We start from the raw sequence: 24957 nt of genomic DNA on the forward strand, positions 1-24957 counted from the left end.
TCCCCCTGACAAAGCCATGCTGACTATCCCTAATTAATCCCTGCCTCTCCAAATGGGGATTAATCCTGTCACTCAGAATTTTTTCCAATATTTTCCCAACCACTGATGTTAGACTCACCGGCCTGTAATTACCTTGTTTATCCCTGCTACACTTCTTGAATAATGGCACCACATTCGCTGTCCTCCAGTCCTCTGGTACCTCTCCTGTGGCCAGAGAGGATTTGAAAATTTGTGTCAAAGCCCTTGCTATCTCCTCCCTTGCCTCACATAACAGCCTGAGATACATCTCATCTGGGCCTGGGGATTTATCCACTTTTTAGCCTGATAAAACAGCTAATATTTCCTCCCTTTCAATGCTGATATATTCAAGTATATCACAATCCCCCTCCATGATCTCTACACCTACATCATCCTTCTCCATAATGAACACCGATGAAAAGTAATCATTTCAAACCTCACCTATGTCCTCCGGCTCCACACAAAGATTGCCACGTTGGTCCCTAATTGGCCCTACACTTTCCCTGGTTATCTTCTTACCCTTAATGTACTTATAAAACTCCTTGGGATTTTCCTTGATCTTGCCCGCCAGTGTTTTTACATGTCCCCTCATCGTTGTCCTAATTACTTTTTTAAGTGCTACCCTACACTATCTATACTCCTCTAGCGCCTCTGCTGTTCCCAGCGCTTTGCATCTGCCGTAAGCCTCCTTTTTTGTCCTGATCCAATCCTCTATATCCCTTTCCCTGGGCCTGTTAGTCCTATATATGGTTATTCCAGTTCAATTTCTGGTCAATGGTAACTCTCAGGAGGTTGATAGTGGGGGATTCAGCGATCGTAATGCCATTGAATGTCAAGGGGAGCTTGTTAGATTCTCTCTTGTTTGAGATAGTCATAGCCTGGCACTTGTGTGGCGTGAATGTTACTTCCCACTTATCAGCCCAAGCTGGATATTGTCCAGGTCTTGCTGCATCTGGACACAGGTCCTTCAGTATCTGAGGAGTCGCGATTGGTGCTGACCATTGTGCAATCATCAGCGAACATCCCCACTTCTGACCTTATGTTTGAAGGAAGGTCATTGATGAAGCAGCTGAAGATGGTTGGGCCTAGGACCCTACCCTTAGGAACTCCTGCAGTGATGTCCTGGAGCTGAGATGATTTACCTCCAACAACCACAACGATCTTCCTTTGCGTTAAACTCAAGAAAACCTATCTGATTACTTACTTGCTATGATCGTAACAGGAACCAATCAAACACCTACTGAATTGGCCAGTACATCCACTTTAAGAAAGAATTAAATCTGTTGTGGTGAAACAAGGAGAGGGAAAAGAAGGAAGCTCTTTGACCCTTCCTCACTTGACCATATCAACATGACTAAAATCGATTCAAACATGGGATTAAAAATGCAAAAGCAACAGTATTCTATCTAAAATATCTTCCAATTCTTTGTTACCGTAGCCTCATTATTTTTGTGCATCCCAATTTTAATAATTATATGTTATGATGTCATTGCTATATCTATGGTTGCTTCTAAAATAATTCCAAAACAATCTAAAAAGAAAATGAAAGCATAATAGATGTTCAGTTCATAGATGTAATTCCTTGGTAGCTGATATTTCCAGATGTAGAAAAAGTGCAATGCTCCTCTTCAGACACAACTTATGATTTTAATCACTATGGGAACTGCAGTCGAGAGGGTCTGGCCATCAGCAAGGACAATATGAGGAAAATGCAATGAGCGCTAAGTTGATCAATGTGATAACTTCATCTTATTTTCCCATGACTCCACACTTGTGTTTTGAGAGAGGCGTAATCATAAATCAACCGGATCACTGAATGCCCTTCAGATCATTCAATAACATCAAATTGATAAATTGTGGCACAACAGTGCAGAAATGTTTGCAATCAGTCCTTGCATTGTGATGATTTTGACTTTCTCTAATTCGATATCCAAAACTATATCCATTCCCATTTTCTATTCTGAGCAACACTTTATAGTTTAAAGAAAAATACTGATTTAATTGATATTTTGTTACTGTTGTTCTGAATCTTCCTGACTGTTGTGATAATGAACCCGCATTTTTTTTGCAATGGCAATTTTTATTCTGTAACTTGACACATTTTGGCAACAATTTTCAGTATATGAGAGATGAGAGTCATACTGCACAGAAACAGGCCCTTCGGCCCATCGTGTCTGTGCCAGCCATCAAGCACCTACCTATTCTAATTCCATTTTCCAGCACTTGGCCCGTATGCTATGGCGTTTCAAGTGCTCATCTAAATACTTCTTAAATGTTGTGAGGGTTCCTGCCTCTAACACCTCTTCAGGCAGTGTGTTCCAGATTCCAACCACCCATTGGGTGAAAAAGGTTTTCCTCAAATCCCCTCTAAATCTCCTGCCCCTTACCTTAAATTTATGCCCCCTGGTTATTGACCCCTCTGCTAAGGGAAAAAGTTTCTTCCTATCTAACCTATCAATGCCCCTCATAATTTTTTACACCCTCAGTCATGTTCCTCCTCAGCCTTCTCTGCTCTAAGGAAAACAACCCTAGCCTTTTCAGTCTCTCTTCACAGCTGAAATGCTCCAGCCGGGCAACATCCTGGTGAATCTCCTCTGCACCCTCTCTCCAGTGCAATCACATATAGTGCGGTGCCCAGAACTGTACACAGTACTCCAACTGTGGTCTAACTAGTGTTTTGTACAGCTCCATCATAACCTCCCTGCTCTTATATTCCTCTGACCTTCTGTACTTCCTAGGGTCCAGCATCCATTGTATATTCCCTTGCCTTGTTAGTCCTCCCAAAATGCATCACCTCACACTTCTCAGGATTAAATTCCATTTGCCACTGCTGTCCCCATCTTACCAGCCCATCTATATCATCCTGTAATCTAAGGCTTTCCTCCCAACTATTTATGACACCAATGTTTGTATCATCTGCAAACTTACTGATCATACCTCCTATATTCACATCTAATTCATTAATGTACACTACAAACAGCAAATGTCCCAGCACCGATCCCTGTGGTACACCACTGGTCACCGGTTTCCACTTGCAGAAACAATCCTCAACCATCACCGTCTGCCTCCTGCCACCAAGCCAATTTTGGATCCAATTTGCCAAATTGTCCTGGATCCCATGGGCTCTTACCTTCTTTACCAATCTCCTTAGACTTACTCAAGTCCATGTTGACTACGTCAACTGCTTCACCCACATCTACACATCTAGTCACCTCCTCAAAAAATTTAATCAGGTTAGTTAGACACGATCTCCCCCTGACAAAGCCATGCTGACTATCCCTGATTAATCTCTCCCTCTCCAAGTGGAGGTTAATCCTGTCACTCAGGATTTTTTCCAATAGTTTCCCAACCACTGATGTTAGACTGTGATTACCTGTAATTAGCCTGTAATTACCTGGTTTATCCTTGCTACCCTTCTTGAATAATGGTACCACATTCGCTGTCCTCCAGTCCTCTGGTACCTCTCCTATGGCCAGAGAGGATTTGAAAATTTGTGTCAGAGCCCCTGCTATCTCCTCCCTGCCTCACATAACAGTCTGGGATGCATCTCATCTGGGCCTGGGGATTTATCGACTTTTAAGACCGCTAAAACATCTATTACTTCCTCCCTTTCAATACTAATATGTTCAAGTATATCACAATCCCCCTCCCTGATCTCGACACCTACTTCGTCCTTCTCCATAGTGAACACAGATGAAAAGTAATCATTTAAAACCTCACCTATGTCCTCCGGCTCCACACAGATCGCCACTTTGGTCCCTAATGGGCCCTACTCTTTCCCTGCTTATCCTTTTGCCCTTGATATACTTATAAAATGCCTTAGGATTTTCCTTTATCTTGCCCACCAGTGTTTTTCATGTCCCCTCTTCGCTCTCCTAATTACTTTTTTAAGTATATCCTCCACTTTCTATACTCTTCTAGGCCCTCTGCTGAATCTGCCATAAGTCTCCTCTTTTTCCTGATCCAATCCTCTTTCTCCCTTGACATCCAGGGTTCCCTGGACTTGTTTGTCCTACCCTTCACCTTTACGGGTACATGTTGGCTCTCAACTCTCACTATTTCCTCTTTGAATGACTCCCACTGGTCTGATGTCGACTTTCCTACAATTAGCTGCTCCCAGTCCACTTTGGCCAGATCCTGTTTTATCATTCTGAAATCGGTTTTCCCCCAATTCAGTACCTTTATTTCCGGTCTGTCTTTGTCCTTTTCCATAACTACCTTAAATCTTACAGAGTTACGGTCACTATCCCTGAAATGCTCCCCCACTGACACTTCTACCACTTGTCCAGCTTCATTGCCTAGGATTAGGTCCAGTACTGCCCTTTCTCTTACAGTACAGTGTTATCTCTGAGAACTCTGGCAATTAGTATTTGCCATTTGTCACTGCATTGTCGAAATAGTAGGAAGCAGTGCCTCATAGGAAAGTTACACAATAAAAAAGTTACACAATAAACACTGCCAATTGTAACTGAAAGATGTCAGGACTTAGTCCCTTTCTTGCTGTTTGCTGTTGTGATTAATCTTGAAATCTGTAATCTATTAATATTGTATAATTAATAATATTGGGAAGAAATGCATTTTTCTACCAGTTTTGTCTTCCCACTCTTTAAGTTACTGGGGTAGGGTTTTCCGGCCTCCTCATTTATTGCACCCTGTAATTTTATGGGACGTTCCCAACAGCTGCAGACTAAGGGATACCATGAGGTGGGCATTCTCAATCCTCCTGCCTCATTTCTTTTTGATGGGCAAAGAGGCACCCATTTTGAAGGATGCCCAGAGGAATTCGGCCTCTGGTTTTGTGTGCAGCTCCTCTCCAATTGAAGAGAGGTAAACGGCAACAAACAAGATCCAACATACGTCCCTTTTGACCCTCAGTGATGTGAATCAGCGTTGCAGACCTGCTAGCTGCCTCTGAGGCTTATAGCAGCATTTAATTTCTCACCACCATTCCACCCACCACTCCCCCACTCCCCTGACCACCCCACCACGTTTCCAGGCACTACTTCCTGCTAGACATGGGTCTTTGCCGAGAGACTGTAGTCAATGCAAATGATATGAACATCGAAAGACAGGCAGGTTCAGGTCATTGTAGATGCAGAGCGCATTACTGCTTGTCTGGCACCCAGACACAAAAAAATGTCCCCAGCAGGACACGGTTCCACTGGCACACTATCTCATCTGGTATCTCACTCAAATGGCCCTTCATAATATGTGAATCTCAACAGTGACTGCATGCAGCCTATTAGGTTACGTTGAGCATCATAACTCAACCCTATTCTATCCTTACCTAATGTCCACAGATACCTGAAATCTCTGGTGGGGTCATGGAATAAAGAGCACTGTGCCACTAAGAAAATTTGTTTACATTAATAATAGGATTCCATCCGTTTATGGAAGTATTTTATTTTATTCCCTCCTTTCTTTTATGCCTTCGAGATGACTGATGGTCGGTCTGGAGGAAATGGTAAAGTAGGGAACTTGTGGCCAGGCCTGTACCATTTTATAGCTGGCTGCTAGACCTGCCCCTTCCCATATTGGTACAGTTGAGATTGAAAACTTACCACATGGAGAATAGTTTGTGTGATCCTGCATCCCAATGCATATAGTGTAACTGATGTGATTCTACCATTGCTAACATGTCACATCAATTGAGTTACCTTAACTCCATTAAAAACCTGCATCGAAAACGCTGTTCAATATTTATCAGGAAAAGTTTATTTTGCAGATGCTGGAACAGATGCAGGTTGCACTGTTGCTCACGCATGTGATTTTTACAGCTGTCTATCGAAAGATTCTCATGAATACCACATGAGAAATATTAAATGAGCAAGAACTGAGCCATGAAAAGGTATAGGCCACAATAATCTCTGCCTGCAGTTGTGCTACATTCTTGGATGACTAGTAGACTTGATGGACTACAAAAGCATTTAAGACAATTGATTAAGGATTAACTGCTGATAAAAGAAGCTGAAGAAACAGTTGATTTGAAATAGAAATACTGGTTACTGGGATAATAAATACAGATTGAAATGATCAAACAATCCATGAGATACAGTGGTTCCTATGTTGTGGCAGCAAAGGAAGAATATTGTCTCCAGAGCAGCTGGTCAGTGTTGAATAATGAGAATAGAAAGAAACCGTAATATTCAGGAATCAGGGAGCATGGCTACAAAGCTTCTCAGAAAATTCCGTGGGTGTATTAGAGGTCCTTGTACGCTTTTTTTGATGTAGTCTGAGAAAGCACTGGGAATTATAAGGCAACTCGTCTCATCTCCTTCTATGCTTTTTTTTTGTGTTTTTATTTCCCACTCTTTGAGATAAACTCCACATGCAGTGTTCCTCCTCGAAGGAAATGCCCATCAACCATGATGATTTAGTTATATTGACCTGCATTCTTTGGTTAGCCTATGTCATCAGTACATCTGTGGACATTTAAAAATGACATCTGAGTATTTGCTGTAACAATGTAATTATTTTTGAATTATGCAGTCATGCCGTATTTGATTGGAAACACAAAAGAAGCCAGAACACTTAAAATAATGGGCAATAATTTCTTATTCCAAAATTCATTTATTTTCTTTGAGGGCCTGGTCTTCAAGTTTGGATGTACAGAAGGTCTGTGGCAGTAAATGTTCAGGCATTGCAGTGTGTTGACTTTTTATTTGGATAATCTGTATCTATCGTAGTTGTTCATAACTTTGTTTTTCTATTCTAATTGCCTGCACAACAGTTATCATGCATCAAAAGTAATTCTTTGCATAAAATGGCTTTGACATGAATACGTGTTTGACAAACGGCTTTGGCATGCACATGAATTTTTGACATGAATGACATTATATCAGTGCAGGCATTATTTATTTTATCCTATTAATTGGAATCAATGGGGGGAGTTTTAACATGGGTGAGCAGGTTGGATTGGATGTGGGTGGGAGTTAAATGGCCAAAACATGGAACCCATTGATTTCAGGCTTGTACTCAGGTGGGACAAGGGGTGAGCATCCAACTCGCTCCCAGGAGGCGGGATGGCATTTTAAATAGGTTTATGAGGCTGCAAGTCTCAGGTTTAACTTGACAGCCCTTCTGATATATCTTCCATGACTGCGCTTCTGATTGTCTTCCTTTTTCCTCAACTGAGGATTCTCCCCCACTGTGGTTGACAGGACCCTCAACCCTGACCAGCCCATTTCCCGCACCTCTACCCTCACCCCTTCCCCTCCCTCCCAGAACCGCGACAGGGTTCCCCTTGTCCTCACTTTCCACCCTTTCAGCCTCCATATCCAAAGGATCATCCTTCCCCCATTTCTGCCACTTCCAGCGTGATGCCACTACCAAACGCATCGTCCCCTCCCTTCCCCTGTCAGCATTCCGAACACCCTGGTCCACTCCTCCATTACCCCCACCACCTCGTTCCCTTCCCAGGGCACCTTCCCCTGCAATTGTAATACCTGTCCATTTACCTCCTCTCTCCTCACTATCCCAGGCCCCAAACACTCTTTTCAGGTGAAGCATTGATTTACTTGTACTTCTTTCAATGTAGTATACTGTATTCACTGCTCACAATGTGGTCTCCTCTACATTGGGGAGACCAAACGCAGATTAGGTGACCGCTTTGCGGAATACCTCCGCTCAGTCTGCAAGCAGGACCCCAAGCTTCCGGTTGCTTGCCATTTCAACACTCTCCCCTGCTCTCATGCTTCACTTCACTGTCCTGGGATTGCTGCAGTGTTCCAGTGAACATCAACGCAAGCTCGAGGAACAGCATCTCATTTACCGATTAGGCACACTACAGCCTTCCGGACTGAACATTGAGTTCAGTAATTTCAGAGCATGATGGGCCCCCCATTTTACTTTTATTTTTAGTTATTTTTTCTTTTTTCTGTTTTATATTTTTTTTGTGTGTTTATTTTAAGGCTTCCTTTGCTGACAACGCAACCACTAGGTGGCGCAGCACTGGCACAGGCACAAATGCAGCCTGTGCCACTAAAATGTCACAGTCTGCGACATCAGACAGCTGCCAGGACTAAAGATGGCGCTGCTCAAATAATCACACAAAGCCAACCTAAACACATGGCAGGACAAAATGGCCGGAGGGAGAGAGCGAGCGGGCTGGGAAGGGAGAGAGCGAGCGAGAGAGCGGGTGAGCTGGGGAGGGAGAGAGGGAACAGGCCGAAGTGAGAGCGAGCGAGCGGGGGAGGGGGGCAGGGGAGAGCGAGCGAGCGAGCTGGCGGGGAGGGGGAGGGAGCAAGCAGATGGGGGGGGGGAGAGCGTTCGGGCAGGGGAGGAGGTGAGAGCGAGCAGGTGGGGGGGGGGGGGAAGAGCGAGGGGGGAGCGGGTGAGGCGGGGAGGAGAGCGCACCCGCCACCACCAAGCTCTCTTCCCGCTTCCCCCACCCGCCCGCTCTCTCCCCGCGTTAGGCGATGCCGTCATGCCTGGAACGACGGAGGTGGAGGGGTGACATGATAAAGGTTTACAAAGTTATAAGCGGCATGGACAGAGTGGATAGTCAGAAGCTTTTTCCCAGGGTGGAACAGTCAGTTACTAAGGGACATAGGTTTAAGGTGAGAGGGGCAAATTTTATAGGGGATGTGCAAGGCAAGTTCTTTACACAGAGGGTGGTGAGTGCCTGGAACCTGTTGCCGGGGGAGGTGGTGGAAGCAGGTACCATACAGACGTTTAAGAGGCATCTTGACAAATACATGAATAGGATGGGAATAGAGGGATACGGACCCCGGAAGTGCAGAAGGTTTTAGTTTAGGCAGGCATCAAGATCGGCGCAGGCTTGGAGGGCCGAATGGTCTGTTCCTGTGCTGTACTGTTCTTTGTTCTTTGTCATTTGTGTATGCACCAACCAGTCCTGGCAATGCGAACGCATCGCATGCGCAGAAAGCATGAGCCAATCTGTGTATGTGCGCAAATTGGCGCATTCTGATGACGTCAGCTGCTGGCTACGTTGTCAGTAATCACTTTGTTATTTTATTTAATCTTAGTTTGTTCAGTTTGCTTACCATTTTTTTTCATGTTTGTACTTGCGGCTGTTCAATTTCAGTCCGTTAACACCCTATCTGTACTAATGCTTTGTCTTTCAACACACCATTAACATATTGTTTGCCTCTGCTCCATGACCTTCTGGTCAGCTATTCTATGACCTTGTCCTATCTACACCTTCTCCTTTGTTATCTCTTGCCCCATTCCCGCTTTACTTGCTTATAACCTTTCACATTTCTAATATTTGCCAGTTCTGAAGAAGGGTCACTGACCTGAAACGTTAACTCTGTTTCTCTCCCACAGATGCTGCCAGACCTGCTGAGTATTTCCAGCATTTCTTGTTTTTATAAAGTTCCATAGTTAGGTACTACACCTACAGATACAGTAGGACTTACTCCATAATAATATTGAAGGGACACATTGGTAATCCAGTGCCTCCAAATTTGCCTCTATGGTTGAGAATGTACAAAATTAAACAGAGAAAGCCAAGCAAGCCTTTGACTTTGCAGTAACATTACTGACTCTGTCAACTGGAAACAGGTTTCAAATCCTGCTCCAGGCAGCCCTAGCAAGTGGAGACTGGAGGTTTGGATCTCAGTTGTGGGTTTACATCACAGGGGATGCTTGTGTTCCACACCCCCCCGCGCCCCCCCATCTATCTCATATGATTGTGGGTGTTATGTTTATGCCAGGTTGCTGGATACTTATATGGAATATATCTGATCATCTCAGAGCTATGCAGATATTACACTTGTATTAAATCATCAACTGGTTTATTGTTACAATCAAGGTGGGAGCAATGCACTGTTAATTCAGTCCCATTACTCCACAGGTTACAGCATATTAGTAAAGTTTCCCACCTACCGGAAATAAGCCAAATTAAACACTCTATTTATTCCCCAGAATGAAGCCCACCAAAACAGGTTTCTTTAAACAACAACAAATTAACTATTTATTAAGAACCCCATTTTAAACAATAATGCGATAAATCTATATGTATGAACAAATATTATAACTTATAGAACATAGAACATAGAACATTACAGCGCAGTACAGGCCCTCAGCCCTCGATGTTGCGCCGACCATCTGACCTACACTATTCCATTTTCATCCATATGTCTATCCAGTGACCACTTAAATGCCCTTAAAGTTGGCGAGTCTACTACTGTTGCAGGCAGGGCGTTCCACGCCCCTACTACTCTCTGTGTAAAGAAACTACCTCTGACATCTGTCCTATATCTATCACCCCTCAACTTAAAGCTATGTCCCCTCGTGTTTGCCATCACCATCCGAGGAAAAAGGCTATCACTATCCACCCTATCTAACCCTCTGATTATCTTATATGTCTCTATTAAGTCACCTCTTCTCCTCCTTCTCTCTAACGAAAACAACCTCAAGTCCCTCAGCCTTTCCTCGTAAGACCTTCCCTCCATACCAGGCAACATCCAAGTAAACCTCCTCTGCACCTTTTCCAAAGCTTCCACATCCTTCCTATAATGCGGTGACCAGAACTGCACGCAATACTCCAGGTGCGGCCGCACCAGAGTTCTGTACAGCTGCAGCATGACCTCGTGGCTCCTAAACTCGATCCCCCTACTAATAAAAGCTAACACACCATATGCCTTCTTAACAGCTCTATTAACCTGGGTGGCAACTTTCAGGGATTTATGTACCTGGACACCAAGATCTCTCTGCTCATCTACACTACCAAGAATCTTCCCATTAGCCCAGTATTCTGCAATCCTGTTACTCCTTCCGAAGTGAATCACCTCACACTTTTCCACATTAAACTCCATTTGCCATCTCTCAGCCCAGCACTGCAGCCTATCTATGTCCCTCTGTAACCTACAACACCCTTCGGCACTATCCACAACTCCACCGACCTTCGTGTCATCCGCAAATTTACTAACCCACCCTTCTACACCCTCATCCAGGTCATTTATAAAAATGACCAACAGCAGTGGCCCCAAAACAGATCCTTGCGGTACACCACTAGTAACTAAACTCCAGGATGAACATTTACCATCAACCACCACCCTCTGTCTTCTTTCAGCTAGCCAATTTCTGATCCAAAGCACCAATTCACCTTCAATCCCATACTTCTGTATTTTCTGCAATAGCCTACCGTGGGGAACTTTATCAAACGCCTTACTGAAATCCATATAGACCACATCCACGGCTTTACCCTCATCCACCTGTTTGGTCACCTTGTCAAAAAACTCAATAAGGTTTGTGAGGCACGACCTACCCTTCACAAAACCGTGCTGACTATCTCTAATGAACTTATTCTTTTCAAGATGATTATAAATCCTATCTCTTATAACCTTTTCCAACATTTTACCCACAACCGAAGTAAGGCTCACAGGTCTCTCATTACCAGGGCTGTCTCTACTCCCCTTCTTGAACAAGGGGACAACATTTGCTATCCTCCAGTCTTCCGGCACTATTCCTGTCGACAATGACGACATAAAAATCAAGGACAAAGGCTCTGCAATCTCCTCCCTGGCTTCCCAGAGAATCCTAGGATAAATCCCATCTGGCCCAGGGGACTTATCTATTTTCACACTTTCCAAAATTGCTAACACCTCCTCCTTGTGAACCTCAATCCCATCTAGCCTAGTAGTCTGTATCTCAGTATTCTCCTCGACAACATTTTCTTTCTCCACTGTAAATACTGACGAAAAATATTCATTTAACGCTTCCCCTATCTCCTCCGATTCCACACACAACTTCCCACTACTATCCTTGATCGGCCCTAACCTATCTCTAGTCATTCTTTTATTCCTGATATACCTATAGAAAGCCTTAGGGTTTTCTTTGATCCTATCCGCCAATGACTTCTCGTGTCCTCTCCTTGCTCTTCTTATCTCTCCCTTTAGATCCTTCCTGGCTAGCTTGTAACTCTCAAGCGCCCTAACTGAGCCTCCACGTCTCATCCTAACATAAGCCTTCTTCTTCCTCTTGACAAGCTCTTCAACTTCTTTAGTAAACCACGGCTCCCTCGTGGAATAACGTCTTATTCTTCCTAACCCTCATGCGCACACATACATTCAGTTATCAACAGTTAACCGGTTTTAAAATAATGTTTTAAATTAGAAATGTTTCTTAGGAATACAAAATAGGGCGGCACAGTGGTTAGCACCACAGCCTCACAGCTCCAGGGACCCGGGTTCGATTCTGGGTACTGCCTGTGCGGAGTTTGCAAGTTCTCCCTGTGACCGCGTGGGCTTTCGCCGGGTGCTCCTGTTCCCTCCCACAGCCAAAGACTTGCAGGTTGATAGGTAAATTGGCCATTATAAATTGCCCCTAGTATAGGTAGGTGGATGGGGATATAGGGAAGGTGGGGATGTGGTAGGAATATGGGATTAGTGTGGGATTAGTATAAATGGGTGGTTGATGGTCGGCACAGACTCGGTGGGCCGAAGGACCTGTTTCAGTGCTGTATCTCTAAATAAATAAAATAAAAAAATAAAATAAAAATAACTGGGTTGTGACTTGGTAGAATATTTCTGGATTGGTGAGGTGTCCCAGAGTTGAATAGTTAGATACCACTTGAAGTCTCCAGGTAAAATTAATAAACAGTCTGTAGTGGGTAGGTGTTCAAGGCAATTCATCTGCAGCAGGCACGATACAGATCTCCCAAAAAAGGTGCAACAGGTCTCCTAGATTTCTGAGTAGCAGTCCAACAGCAGAAACTTTCATGAGGTTTCAGGATCTTTCAAACACTCAAAAAAGGCAACCAGACTCACTTTTGAGACAGAGAGTTTCCAGAGACTGGAGACAACAGGAATCTTTCCACTATTCACGATGCAAGGCTTCCTATCAGCTAAGGAGCCTTTCTCCAAAGCAGTGATTCTCCACAGAGTGTTGCAACTCCTCTTTCTGGGTCTCCCCTCTCTCTTCAGGCATAAACAGCAACAAGGGTTTTAGCTCCCATATCTTAGATTTTCCATTCCTTCAAAGTTCCTTTAATTTCATAAAGAAATTCGAATTTCACTTAATATAGGAATTATTTCTCAAGAGAAAGAGCTTTCTGGGTTGTATTCTTACCCAGTTTATAGCAGAGAGGTCTCTTTCTCTGGTTGCCAACAAGTTCCAGCCAAAACTACTTTTTGCAAAGAGTAACTAGAAACTCCCCAGTCACGTGACAGTAATTTCTCTCTATTGAGTGGCTTGGTAAAACATATTGCCTTGCAATTGCCACACCCAGTTCAGCTTTCACTGTTCTCGGAGAAATCCTTTGTCTCAGTCTTAAAGGCATACAGACAACTTTTGTGACATTGTTTACAGTGCTTTAAAATATCTCAGCACTTACAAGATCTCAGTCCAACATTTTCTCAGTCCCTGTTTCGTAGAACATTCTAGCTCTGTGTCTTTTAGTTTCAGTTTCAAACTTTTAAGCTCCACCCAGAGGCTTAAGCAATCAAACACAGTGAACACAGATAAGTAGACAGACTAATACAATCAAAACCAGATCAAGCACTACCGTGGGAGCCCATAAAAACCTCCCATATTGTCATTTCTCTCTGTTGAGTGGCTTGGAAAAACAGATTGCCTTGCAATTGCCACGCCCAGTTCAGCATTCACTGTTCTCAGTGAAATCCTTTTTCACCGTCTTAAAGGCATACAGACAACTTTTGTGACATTCTTTACACCTTATTGGCAAAAGCTATTGAAGGAGGGTTTGCATATTTCTATCTCTAAGTTTTTGTTACTACATTAGCATTTTCCCTTAAGCTTTTATTTGTCAAAATAACCCCAAAAAAACCTCACTTTGGAGCTAGTCTTTGGGTGGTTACTTTTTGCCCTTCTAAATGGAATTGCATTCAGCGATGAGCTTAATGAAGCAGCAAAATCTCACTCATGCCAAAGTGTAACCTATAAGCTTTTCCAATAGTTTTATATGCCATTTCATATTATCTTACTGTAAAAATAAAACAGGCTTTTCTAAATCCATATTCATTTTATAAGTCACATTATATTCAGATATCTATCCTAATGGATAGGTCCATGGTACACAATGAGAATTAGTAAATTCAAGTCTCTCTAAATTTGATCTTACCTAAAGCACAGAAATAAAGTCATGTACGTTACATATCATAATGCATTTTATTCAAGAAATGAAATGTAAATACAAGAGAAATATTATGTAGCTTTACCATCTTGCCCAAGGTTTCATGATGCGAAAATTCTGGCTGATAACTGCAGTGTGGATGATGAAGGTTTCACTGTATGTGTAACTGAATTATGAAGAGTGTATTATACTGGTAACAAGCCTACTTACTTGAATGTTAGTAAAGTGCCAATCTAGAGTCCTTTAATTTTACTCGTGTGTGGTTTCTTATTACAAATGCTGATAGTTTTGAGTTTTTCTGCCTCGATTTTTTTTTCAAATTACTGAAAGGAATAAGTAAAAAGTGACTGGCAATCTTAATAGTAGCATGAATATTCAACATTAAAACAGATTTGCTTAGGACAAGACTTGCACAAGAGGTCAGCTCCCATAAGTAGGGCCCTACCAAATTCATGGTCAAATTTTACAAATTTCACAGAAATGGCATTTTAAGAATTATGAATTTCATGACTTCACATATTTATATTGTAAATTTCATGGTGTTGTAACAAACCATAAGAATGATCTATTTAAAAAAAGACAAAGAAGGTTTCTACTTTCAAATTGTATTTATTGTTTTTTAAAAATTCATTCATGGGATGTGGGCATCGCTGGCTAGGACAGCATTTATTGCCCATCCCTGATTGCCCATGAGAAGGTGGTGGTGAGTCGCCTTCTTGAACTGCTGCAGTGCTGTACTGCCCACAGTGCTGTTAGGAAGGGAGGTCCAGCATTTTGATTCAGCAACAGTGAAGGAACAGTGATATAGTTCCAAGTCAGGATGGTGTGTTACTTGGAGGGGAGCTTGCAGGTGGTGGTGTTCTGATGCAACTGCTGCCTTTGCCCTTCTAAGTGGTAGAGGTCGTGGGTTACTCAAAAAATGCTAACTATAAACAGGTCACATTCTTTACTGACTGAAGTCAGTGGTTGAATGTGAGCATGGAGCAACCTGCAACTGTTCTTTCTTCCTTCCCTATCTCTAAGCTGTGAACACCTGTCTTGTTTAGACACAGCAATCTCTGCAACCACAGAGTTTGTTGGAATTGTCCTCACAATGTGTAGCAAAAGCCTTTGGTAGGTAGTCCTGTCGTAGTTTATTTGCACTTGGCAAGCAACTGCCATTTTGCACCTTACATTGAAGAATAACATAGCTTTGGGTGATCAAGTTTTTCCAATGGAATGTTGGCACTTGCAAAAGAATCTGCAAGTTCCATTATAACGAACTTGCAATTTTCTGAGCTCTCTGTCTACTTCTTAAAAAGAGATGAAATTGTTGCTCGTTTTCATTGTGTGTTCGTTTTCAAGAAGTGCGGTGTTAGATGTTCTCTTTTTGCAGTGATGGCTTTCGGACTCTAAGTGGTACTGAACCGTTGTCCACCATATGTGATCCAACGAAACATTGCAGCTTGTACAAAACAGTATTCCACCATTGGCATGCACAATTTGGCTTCTTAAATCTTTCACTTGATGTATTGCAGTAATCATTGTGGCCATTTTTGTTTTGCTCGTTCTGGCATTCTGATTTGTCTACTAACACTTGAGACTGTTACTCTCAAAACTACACTGGAAGCTTTCCCTCATCTACCAATCAGCAAGTTGAGCCTTTTGTCAATCACTAAAATACACGATGTTCGCAACATGTCCAGTAGTCAGCGAGTTCAACCTTGTGTCAATTAGTAAAATGCTCAAAATGGCTGATTTCACATAGGACCTGAGATTTCACAGGGCAAGATACATCTTTCATGCCATGAATTTGGTAGGGCTTTACCCATAGGTAATCGCCTACTTCCAATGAATGTGCATTTATTGAGTTAGTATGTGCTTGGAGAATTATAAACCTCCATTACAGATTACTATATAAAAACAGGGAACTTTGTTCAGAGAGAAAAAAATGTTTCACGATTTGTTCGTAACACAGATAAAAATATAATTGTATGACCTTCATCAAACGTCACCGGGTCCAATTTATTTTCTTGAAATCTAACCTTAGACACACCAAGATTAATTTGTGAACTAAAACCTTTACAACACACATGGACAATAATTCTCATCGGCTAGGTATTCTTCATTTACAACATAATATGGCTCACTATCACATCTGTCCCTGTCCTAGGCTCCATGGTTTCCTAGAGGTTTGATTTCTTGGATTGGAGGGTATGCTGATCTAACAATTTGAAGTAGCTTCAGGAGGGATAATAGTCTATCAGTTTCATTGAAAGGAAACCTCAGAAGTGATTCCTGGTGAAGAAGCGACAAAACATTTTATAAACTACTTGGCTGAGCGTAGATCAGTTAGCTCAATACGGAACAGCGATTTTTGGTCTGTGTGGTTTAATTCTACACTACAATTACCGACTAAACCATTATCTTAATTTTAGATTCTTTCTCTTTGGAGATCAATCTTTTTTTATTTCTAAAACTCATTTTGCAGGTGGAAGAGGCGTTGAATGAAGTGGACTTTCAGCTGAAGCTTGACCTGCATTTCACTGACTCTGAACAGCAGTGAGTAATATCTTTGTGTTACTTCTCACTGAAAAAAAATGTGAATTCTGATGAATTATTGGTGCGAAATGGGATCATCTGTCTGCCATTGCTCGTTATACATCGTTGTCAGTTCAGAATTATTATTTTTCCCTCCATCAGTAGCCTGTTTGATTAGCTGACACTTAGTATTCATTGGTGGCATTCTTGCTGCTTAACCACACCTGGAGTTAACCACACAAATCTAGGCTGACACTTCACTACAGTTCTGGGGGAGTGCTGCATTGTTAGAAGATGATGTTAAACTGAGACTGTATTTGCTTATCCAGATAAATACAGAAATCACATGGCACTATTTGGAGTTCACCAGTTGTCCTAACCAACAGTCAACTCTCAAACACATCACCAAACACATCACAGGGGAGGTGGTGGAAGCAGGTACGATAATGACGTTTAAGAGGCATCTTGACAAATACATGAATCGGATGGGAATAGAGGGATACGGTCCCCGGAAGTGCAGAAGGTTTTAGTTTAGGCAGGCATCAAGATCGGCGCAGGCTTGGAGGGCCGAATGGCCTGTTCCTGTGCTGTTCTTTGTTCAAAACAGATTCACTAGTTATTTGTCTTCATACTGTCTGTGGGAACATGTGTGCAAATTGGTTGCTGTGTTTGCCTAAATAACAGTGACTGTACTTCAAAAGTAATTAATTGGCTGTGAAGCCCTTTGTGATGTCCTGAGGATGTAAAAGTGTTATATAAAGGACATTGTTTTCTCTTTTGTTTGTTTGCTAGAAGCTAACCTAAAAATAATTCAGCTCAAGTTATGAGAAGACAGACAAGTTCATTGGTACATTAAGGATGTCTAATTTATTAATTAGAGGATTTGTTGAAATCATAAATCTGTCCTTGCTTATTCTTCTACACTTAATTGGCTAAATGTTTAGCAACTAATATCCTGATGTTTTCCAGTATTGGGTTATTTGAGTTAATGGTGTGAAAAATCAGGGAAAAGGTTGTGATCTGAAGGTTCCATCATCGTTCCCATGAGCATTTTCAGTACATGTTCTGAAATTCTTGTTTCATGGTTTTACAGCAGTATCAATTTACAGCAATTTAACCAGCACTTTGAATGGCGAGTTATCAAAAAAAAAAATCAGTGTAACCATTTCTCAAAACTCTGGCAGTTAGATGCCAAAGCAGTAAAAAAAAAAGCTGTATCGCATCAGAATAAATGAATACTCTAAAGAAGGCTCATAAAAATTTTGTGTGTGAACCTTTCATTGCTATCTGGCTGTTCCTAATAAAGGCCTGCTTAGGTCAGGAAAAAGAACCCGACTGATCCACAGCGGACCCGAGCCCGACCAGAGTCCCTCCAATTTCGCCCCGAGCCCGGCCTGACCCGAGCCCAACCCCACTCGACCCGACCCGAGCCCGACCTGACTATCCCTTTATTTACCTTTTGACTGGGAAGCTCCACGAAGCTGCAGCGCATGCATGATGACATCATAGTGACGTCACTCGCTCGCTGCACAGATTCAGTTTCGTCCCGAGCTCCCAGCTCAGCTAAGTTTTTTATTTTTAATACTTACCGGCAGAGCACTTACCGTGTGTGTCCGGCCCGAACCGACCAAAGCACAACCCTGACTCGAGGCTGAAAGCCGGACCTGGAAGAGGGCCCCGACTCGACCCGAACCCGACACATGTCGTCGGGTCCCGTCGGGTTCGGGTCAGGTAGCAGGCCTTAAGTTCCTAATGTCAAATATTTAATTTAAATTTTTAGTAGTTGGCCTGTTTATCTGGATATTTTGAAGCTATTATTTTGGCCCCATATTCATGAATACTCTGAAATGATATATACTAGGAGAAGTAAATATAAAAAGTACTGAAATTATATGCTGGTGTATACATGGAATTTAATTCAGCTACCTTATGTTATCAGGCTCTGGAGTTCCTCTTGTTCACTTCTTCCAGTACATTTAGCATTCATTTCACCAAATTCTGTCCCCTCTTCTAAAGTTGTGACGAATATTTGGAAATTGCTCTCAAAATGGAAACAATCTCCTTCCAATTGGCCATACTGTCTTTTTGAGTCTTGATACTCAGTCAAGGCTGTTGAACTGTGGACGAGGAGAGTGACAAAAGAATCTTAATCCAGTCTTCACTTACTGTTGAAGCACATGACCTTTCCAGCAAGCATGTCACTACCAGAACCCTGACTAGTTTTCACTTACCTAATCTGTCATTGAGGCTAATTGTTGGGATTTACTGCCATCCTGGCTCAGTTAGTGCCAGCTAATCTAATGAGCCATCAAGACCATTCTCACATTTACTGTTTGAACAAAAAAAATGGAGATGAAGAGGGACCCAAATCAGGCAACTGCATAACTTTATTATAATTCTTATTTTTTTTAAATTTAACCCATGTATGGATTGTGAGACCTCATAGTCATGTGGCCATCTGAATAAAAGTTCAGTGTTGCAATGTTGCATTAAAATAAATGGTAATAAACTTACCTGGACCAGGTGGCTGTTCCACGACGATATTACGGGCTCCAGCCACAACTCGCGTGCCTTCGGAACGCTGTACGGTGTTCTGAGGCGAGACACTGGTGGGGATGGGGGAGAACGAAAGTTATCATGGCGGGAGGGTATGGGGAGAGGGGAAAACTATTCCTATTGGTTGTGGGGATGGTGGGAAGGGGCTAAGGGTCAAAGATGCAGAAATCTGGGGGGGAAAGTTCAGAATTTCAAGTGTTTTTTTGGGGGTATAGGTCAATTTATGCATTGAGTACTCAGTGGGGCGGGAGGCGGGGGAATGTAGGAGAGGGGACTCAAAGTTAAATTAAACTTTGATTGAAATTTTTATAAAACCAGAACCTTTAAATATTTAAATCTCTCCTGAAGGGCTTGAAGCCCTTTAAAAATGGCACCGGCGCCTGCGCGGTGGTGCCGGACGCCATTGCTGGGAACACGACGCCCGCCGCCTCTATGTTACTGGGGATAGCCACTGCACCCCCTCCATTTAAATGAGCCCCCGCACGTAATATCGTGTCAGAAGGCTGGCGACCTCACAGCATGCTGCCGTGGATCGCACGGCACGCTGATAAAATTCAGCCCGAAGGCTGCAGATGTCAGGATCCATATTAGCAAGCTGCTTTAATCCACTTTAATTCTGCCAGTGTTGAGCTGAAAGAAACTGGCTAATTCAAGACTTGATATCATTCAGGTAGTTGAGTAGTACAGTGGAGTCATGGAATGAAGGATGGAGAGAAAAGGTAGAGTTGGCATCATATACATTAGGAACTACAGACCACTCAGTTTAACTTCGGTGGTGGGAAAACCTCTAGAAAAAATAATTCAAGACAAAATCACATGGATAAATGTGAGTTAATTGAGGAAAGCCAGCATGGTTTTCTTAAGGGAAAATCATGTTTAACGAACTTGCAAGAGTTTTTTTGAGGAGGTAACAGAGAGGGTTGATGAGGGCAATGCTGTTGATGTGGTGTACATGGACTTTCAAAAGGCATTTTATACAGTGCCACACAACAGACCTGTGAGCAAACTTGTAGCTCATGGAATAAAAGGGACGGTAGTGACATGGATATGAAACTGGCTGAGTGACAGGAGACAGAGAGTAGTGGTTAATGGATGTTTCTCGGGCTGGAGGAAGGTTTGTAGTAGAGTTCCCCAGGGATCAGTGTTGGGACCCTTGCTTTTCCTGATATATATTAATGAGGTAGACCGTGGTGTACAGGGCACAATTTCAAAGTTTGCAGATGATACGAAACTTGGAAATGTCGTGAACTGTGAGGAGGATAGTGTAGAACTTCAAAAGGACATAGACAAGTTGGTGAAATGGGCAGACAGGTGGCAGATGAATTCAATGCAAGGAAATGTGAAGTGATTCATTTTGGTAGGAAGAACATGGAGAGACAATATAGAATAAACGGTATGATTCTAAAGTGGGTGCAGGAGCAGGTGTATATGTGCATAAGTCGTTGAAGGTGGCAGGACCGATTCAGAGAGCGGTTAATGAAGCATACAGTTCCATAGGCTTTATTAATAGGGGCATAGAGCACAAGAGCAAGGAAGTTATGTTGAACTTGTATAAGACACTAGTGCGGCCTCAGCTGGAATATTGCTTCCAATTCTGGGCACCGCACTTGAGGAAAGGCGTGGGGGCATTGGAGAGGGTACAGAAAACAATCACAAAAATGGTTCCAGGGATGAGGAACTTGGGTTATGAAAATACACTGGAGAAGTTAGGACTGTTTTCTTTGGAGAAGAGAAGGCGGAGAGGTGATTTGATAGAGATATTCAAAATCATGTGGGGTCTGGACAGAGTAGACAGTGAGAAACTGTTCCCACTTGTGAAAGGATCGAGAACAAGAGGGCACAGATTTAAAGCATTTGGTAAGAGAAGCAAAAGTGACATGAGGAAAAGCACAGTGGCGCAGTGGTTAGCACCGCAGCCTCACAGCTCCAGCGACCCGGGTTCAATTCTGGGTACTGCCTGTGCGGAGTTTGCAAATTCTCCCTGTGACTGCGTGGGTTTTCGCCGGGTGCTCCGGTTTCCTCCCACAGCCAAAGACTTGCAGATTGATAGGTTAATAGGCCATTATAAATTGCCCCTAGTATAGGTAGGTGGTAGGGGAATTGAGGAGATGTGGTGGGAATATGGGATTAATGTGGGATTAGTATAAATGGGTGGTTGATGGTCGGCACAGACTCGGTGGGCCGAAGGGCCTGTTTCAGTGCTGTATCACTAAATAAATAAATAAATAAGCTTTTTCACGCAGCAAGTGGTTAAGGTCTGGAATGTGCTGCCCGAGAACGTGGTGGAGGCAGGTTCAATTGAAGCATTCAAAAGGGAATTAGACAGTTATATGAAAAGGAAGAACATGCGGGGAGTCCAGAGAGAGAGAGAAAAAACACAGCAGGAGCGAAGCTTTAAAAAGTGCACCAAAAGGAACAGAGTCAGAGACCAGAGAGAGAGAAAACACAGCGGGAGCAGAGCCAGGGGAAAATCGAAAAGTGACATCAGAGTCAATCAACAGAGTGAGCAGGGAAACAGAGAGCTGCTGGGGTGAGTATACAGGTAAGCTGGGTAAGTAACTAAAGTAAACAGGAAGGTAAGGTCTACAGTGTTTTTATATTGCAAGTAGTGTTTTTTAGGGAATCAAGGTCCCTCGTGTAAATAATCTCTAATTTTTGAGTAATTTAAGGGAGCAAATTAAGGGTAAGTCATAGCAGGGCAGCTTGGCAGCGTGGAGTGCTCCTCTTGTGCAATGTGGGATATCTGGGACACTTCCAGTGTCCAGGGCGAACACATGTGCACGTGTCTCCAGCTGCAGCTACTCGAAATCCGCATTTCATATGTGGAGCAGCGGCTGGGGACACTGTGGAGCATCCGCAAGGCTGAGATCTTTGTGGATGGCACATACAGGGAGGTGGTCACACCGCAGGTAAAGACTGCTCAGGCAGAAAGGCAATGGGTGACCGGCAGACAGAGTAGAAGAACTAGGCAGGTAGTGCAGGAGTCCCCTGGATCCTTCTCCCTCTCTACACCAGATTCTCTGCTTTGGATACTGTTTGTGGAGATAGCTTCTCAGGGGAATGCAGCAAGAGCCAAGTCTGTGGCACCACGGGTGGCTCAGCTGCACAGGAGGAGAGGAAAAAGAGTGGGAGAGCTATAGTGATAGGGGATTCTATCGTAAGGGGTACAGATAGGCATTTCTGTGAGCACAAATGTGACTCCGGGATGGTATGTTGCCTCCCTGGTGCTCGGGTCATGGATGTCACGGAGAGGCTGCAGGACATTCTGAAGAGGGAAGGTGAACAGTCAGAGGTCATGGTTCACATTGGTACCAACGACAAAGGTAGAAAAAGGGATGAGATCCTGCAACAAGAATTTAGGGAGCTAGGTATCAGATTAAAAAGCAGGACCTCAAAGGTTGTAATCTCTGGATTACTGCTGGTGCCATGTGCTAGTGAATATAGGAATAGGAGGATAGAGCACATGAATGCGTGGCAGAAGAGATGGTGCAGGAAGGAGTGCTTTAGTTTCCTGGATCACTGGCTCTTTTTCTGGCGAAGGTAGGGTCTGTACATGTTGGACGGGTTGCACCGAAACCGGAACGGGACCAACATCTTAGCAGGGAGGTTTGCTAGTGCTGTTGGGGGGTGCGGTTAAACTAATTTGGCAGAGGGATGGGATACAGAGTGGAGGTACAGTAGGGATGATGCACTGCCAAATATAGAAGAGAAACTAAATAAGTCTGGAAGGCAGTGCAAATATAGACCTATTAAGACACAAGTGAATAATGCAAGGCTGGATTGCAACTATTTTAACACAAGGAGTCTTACTAATAAGGCAGATGAATTGAGGGCATTGATTAACACATGGGAATATGATATTGCTATCACAGAGACATGGTTGAGGGAAGAGCATGACTGACAGCTCAATATTCCAGGGTATAGAATCTTCAGGCGAGATGGGGGGGCGGTGGGGAAAGAAGAGGTGGCATTGCACTATTGATCAAGGAGTCAATTACTGCAGTAAGGAGGGATGATATCACAGAAGGTTCCTCAAATGAGGCCATATGGGTAGAACTTAAAAATAAAAAGGAGGCAATCACTTGGCTGGGAGTGTACTAGAGGCCCTCAAACAGTCAGGAGAGATAGAGGAGCAGATATGTAGGCAAATCTCAGAGGTGTAAAAATAATGGGGGAATAATAGTAGGGGATTTCAACTTCCCCAATATTAACTGGGACAGTCTTAGTGCAAAAGGCTTAAAGAGGGCGGAATTCCTAAAGTGCATGCAGGAGAGCTTTTTGAGCCAGTACGTAGAAAGTGCTACATGAGAAGGGTTGATACTGGACCTAATCTTAGGGAATGAAGCCAGACAATTGGTCGAAGTGTCAGTGGGGGAACATTTCAGGGATAGTGGCCAAAACTCTAAGATTTAAGGTAGTTATGGAAAAGGACAAAGATGGACCAGAAATAAAGGTACTGAATTGGGGGAAGCCCGATTTCAATATGATAAAACAGGATCTGGCCAAAGTGGACTGGGAGCAGCTACTTGTGGGAAAGTCTACATCCGACCAGTGGGAGTCATTCAAAAAGGAAATAGTGAGAGTTCAGGGCCAACATGTTCCCATAAAGGCAAAGGGTAGGACCAACAAGTCCAGGGAACCCTGGATTTCAAAGGATATAGAGGATTGGATAAGGGGAAAAAAAGGAGGCTTATGGCAGATTCAGGGGGCTGAAAACAATGGAGGCCCTAGAGGAGTATAGAAAGTGTAGGGGGGTACTTAAAAAAGTAATTGTAGAGCAAAGAGGGGACGTGAAAAAACACTGGTGGGCAAGATAAAGGAAAAGCCTAAGGCATTTTATAAGAATATTAAGGGCAAGAGGATAACCAGGCAAAGAGTATGGCCCATTAAGGACCAAAGTGGCAATCTGTATGTGGAGCCAGAGGACATAGGTGAGGTTTTAAATGATTACTTTTCATCTATGTTCACTATGGAGAAGCACAATATAGGTGGAGAGATCAGGGAGGGGGATTGTGATATACTTGAACAAATCAGCATTGAAAGGGTGGAGGTATTAGCGGTTTTAGTGGGCTTAAAAGTGGATAAATTCCCAGGCGCAGAAGAGATGTGTACCAGGCTGCTACGTGAGGCAAGGGAGGAGATAGCAGGGGCTCTGACACAAATTTTCAAATCCTCTCTGGCCACAGGAGAGGTGCCAGAGGACGGGAGGACAGTGAATGTGATACCATTATTCAAAAAGTGTAGTAGGGATAGACCAGGTAATTATAGGCTGGTGAGTCTAACGTGAGTGGTAGGGAAACTATTGGAAAAAATTCTGAGGGACAGAATTAACCTCTACTTGGAGAGGCAGGGATTAATCAAGGATAGTCAGCATAGCTTTGTCAGGGGGAGATTATGTCTGACAAACTTGATTGAATTTTTCAAGGAGGTGAATAGGAGTGTAGATGACGGTAAAGCAGTTGATGTCATCTGTATGGACTTCAGTAAGGCTTTTGATAAGGTCCCGCATGGGAGATTGGTTAAGAAGGTAAGAGCCCATGGGATCCAGGGAAATTTGGCAAATTGGATCCAAAATTGGCTCAGTGGCAGGAGGCAGAGGGTGATGGTTGAGGGTTGTTTTTGTAAGTGGAAGCCTGTACCGCAGGGATCAGTGCTGGGACCCTTGATGTTTGTAGTGTACATTAATGATTTAGATGTGAATGTAGGAGGTATGATCAGTAAGTTCGCAGATGACACGAAAATTGATGGTGTCGTAAATAGTGAGGAGAAATGCCTTAGATTACAGGACAATATAGATGGGCTGG

At 43.2% G+C, this 24957-nt stretch overlaps 1 protein-coding gene across 3 annotated transcripts in view; it reads left to right on the forward strand.

Annotated features, from left to right (window-relative positions):
* The window catches only part of fam135b (family with sequence similarity 135 member B), a 548259-nt gene that overhangs the window by 317797 nt on the left and 205505 nt on the right, over positions 1–24957 (forward strand). For all 3 annotated transcript variants that reach the window (XM_068031369.1, XM_068031370.1, XM_068031371.1), the window contains one exon: positions 16548–16618. In XM_068031369.1, coding sequence (XP_067887470.1) covers positions 16548–16618 — 71 coding nt within the window. The remainder of the gene's footprint in view (positions 1–16547; positions 16619–24957) is intronic.

Source organism: Heterodontus francisci, chromosome 5, assembly GCF_036365525.1.
Source record: "Heterodontus francisci isolate sHetFra1 chromosome 5, sHetFra1.hap1, whole genome shotgun sequence".
NCBI lineage: Eukaryota > Metazoa > Chordata > Chondrichthyes > Heterodontiformes > Heterodontidae > Heterodontus > Heterodontus francisci.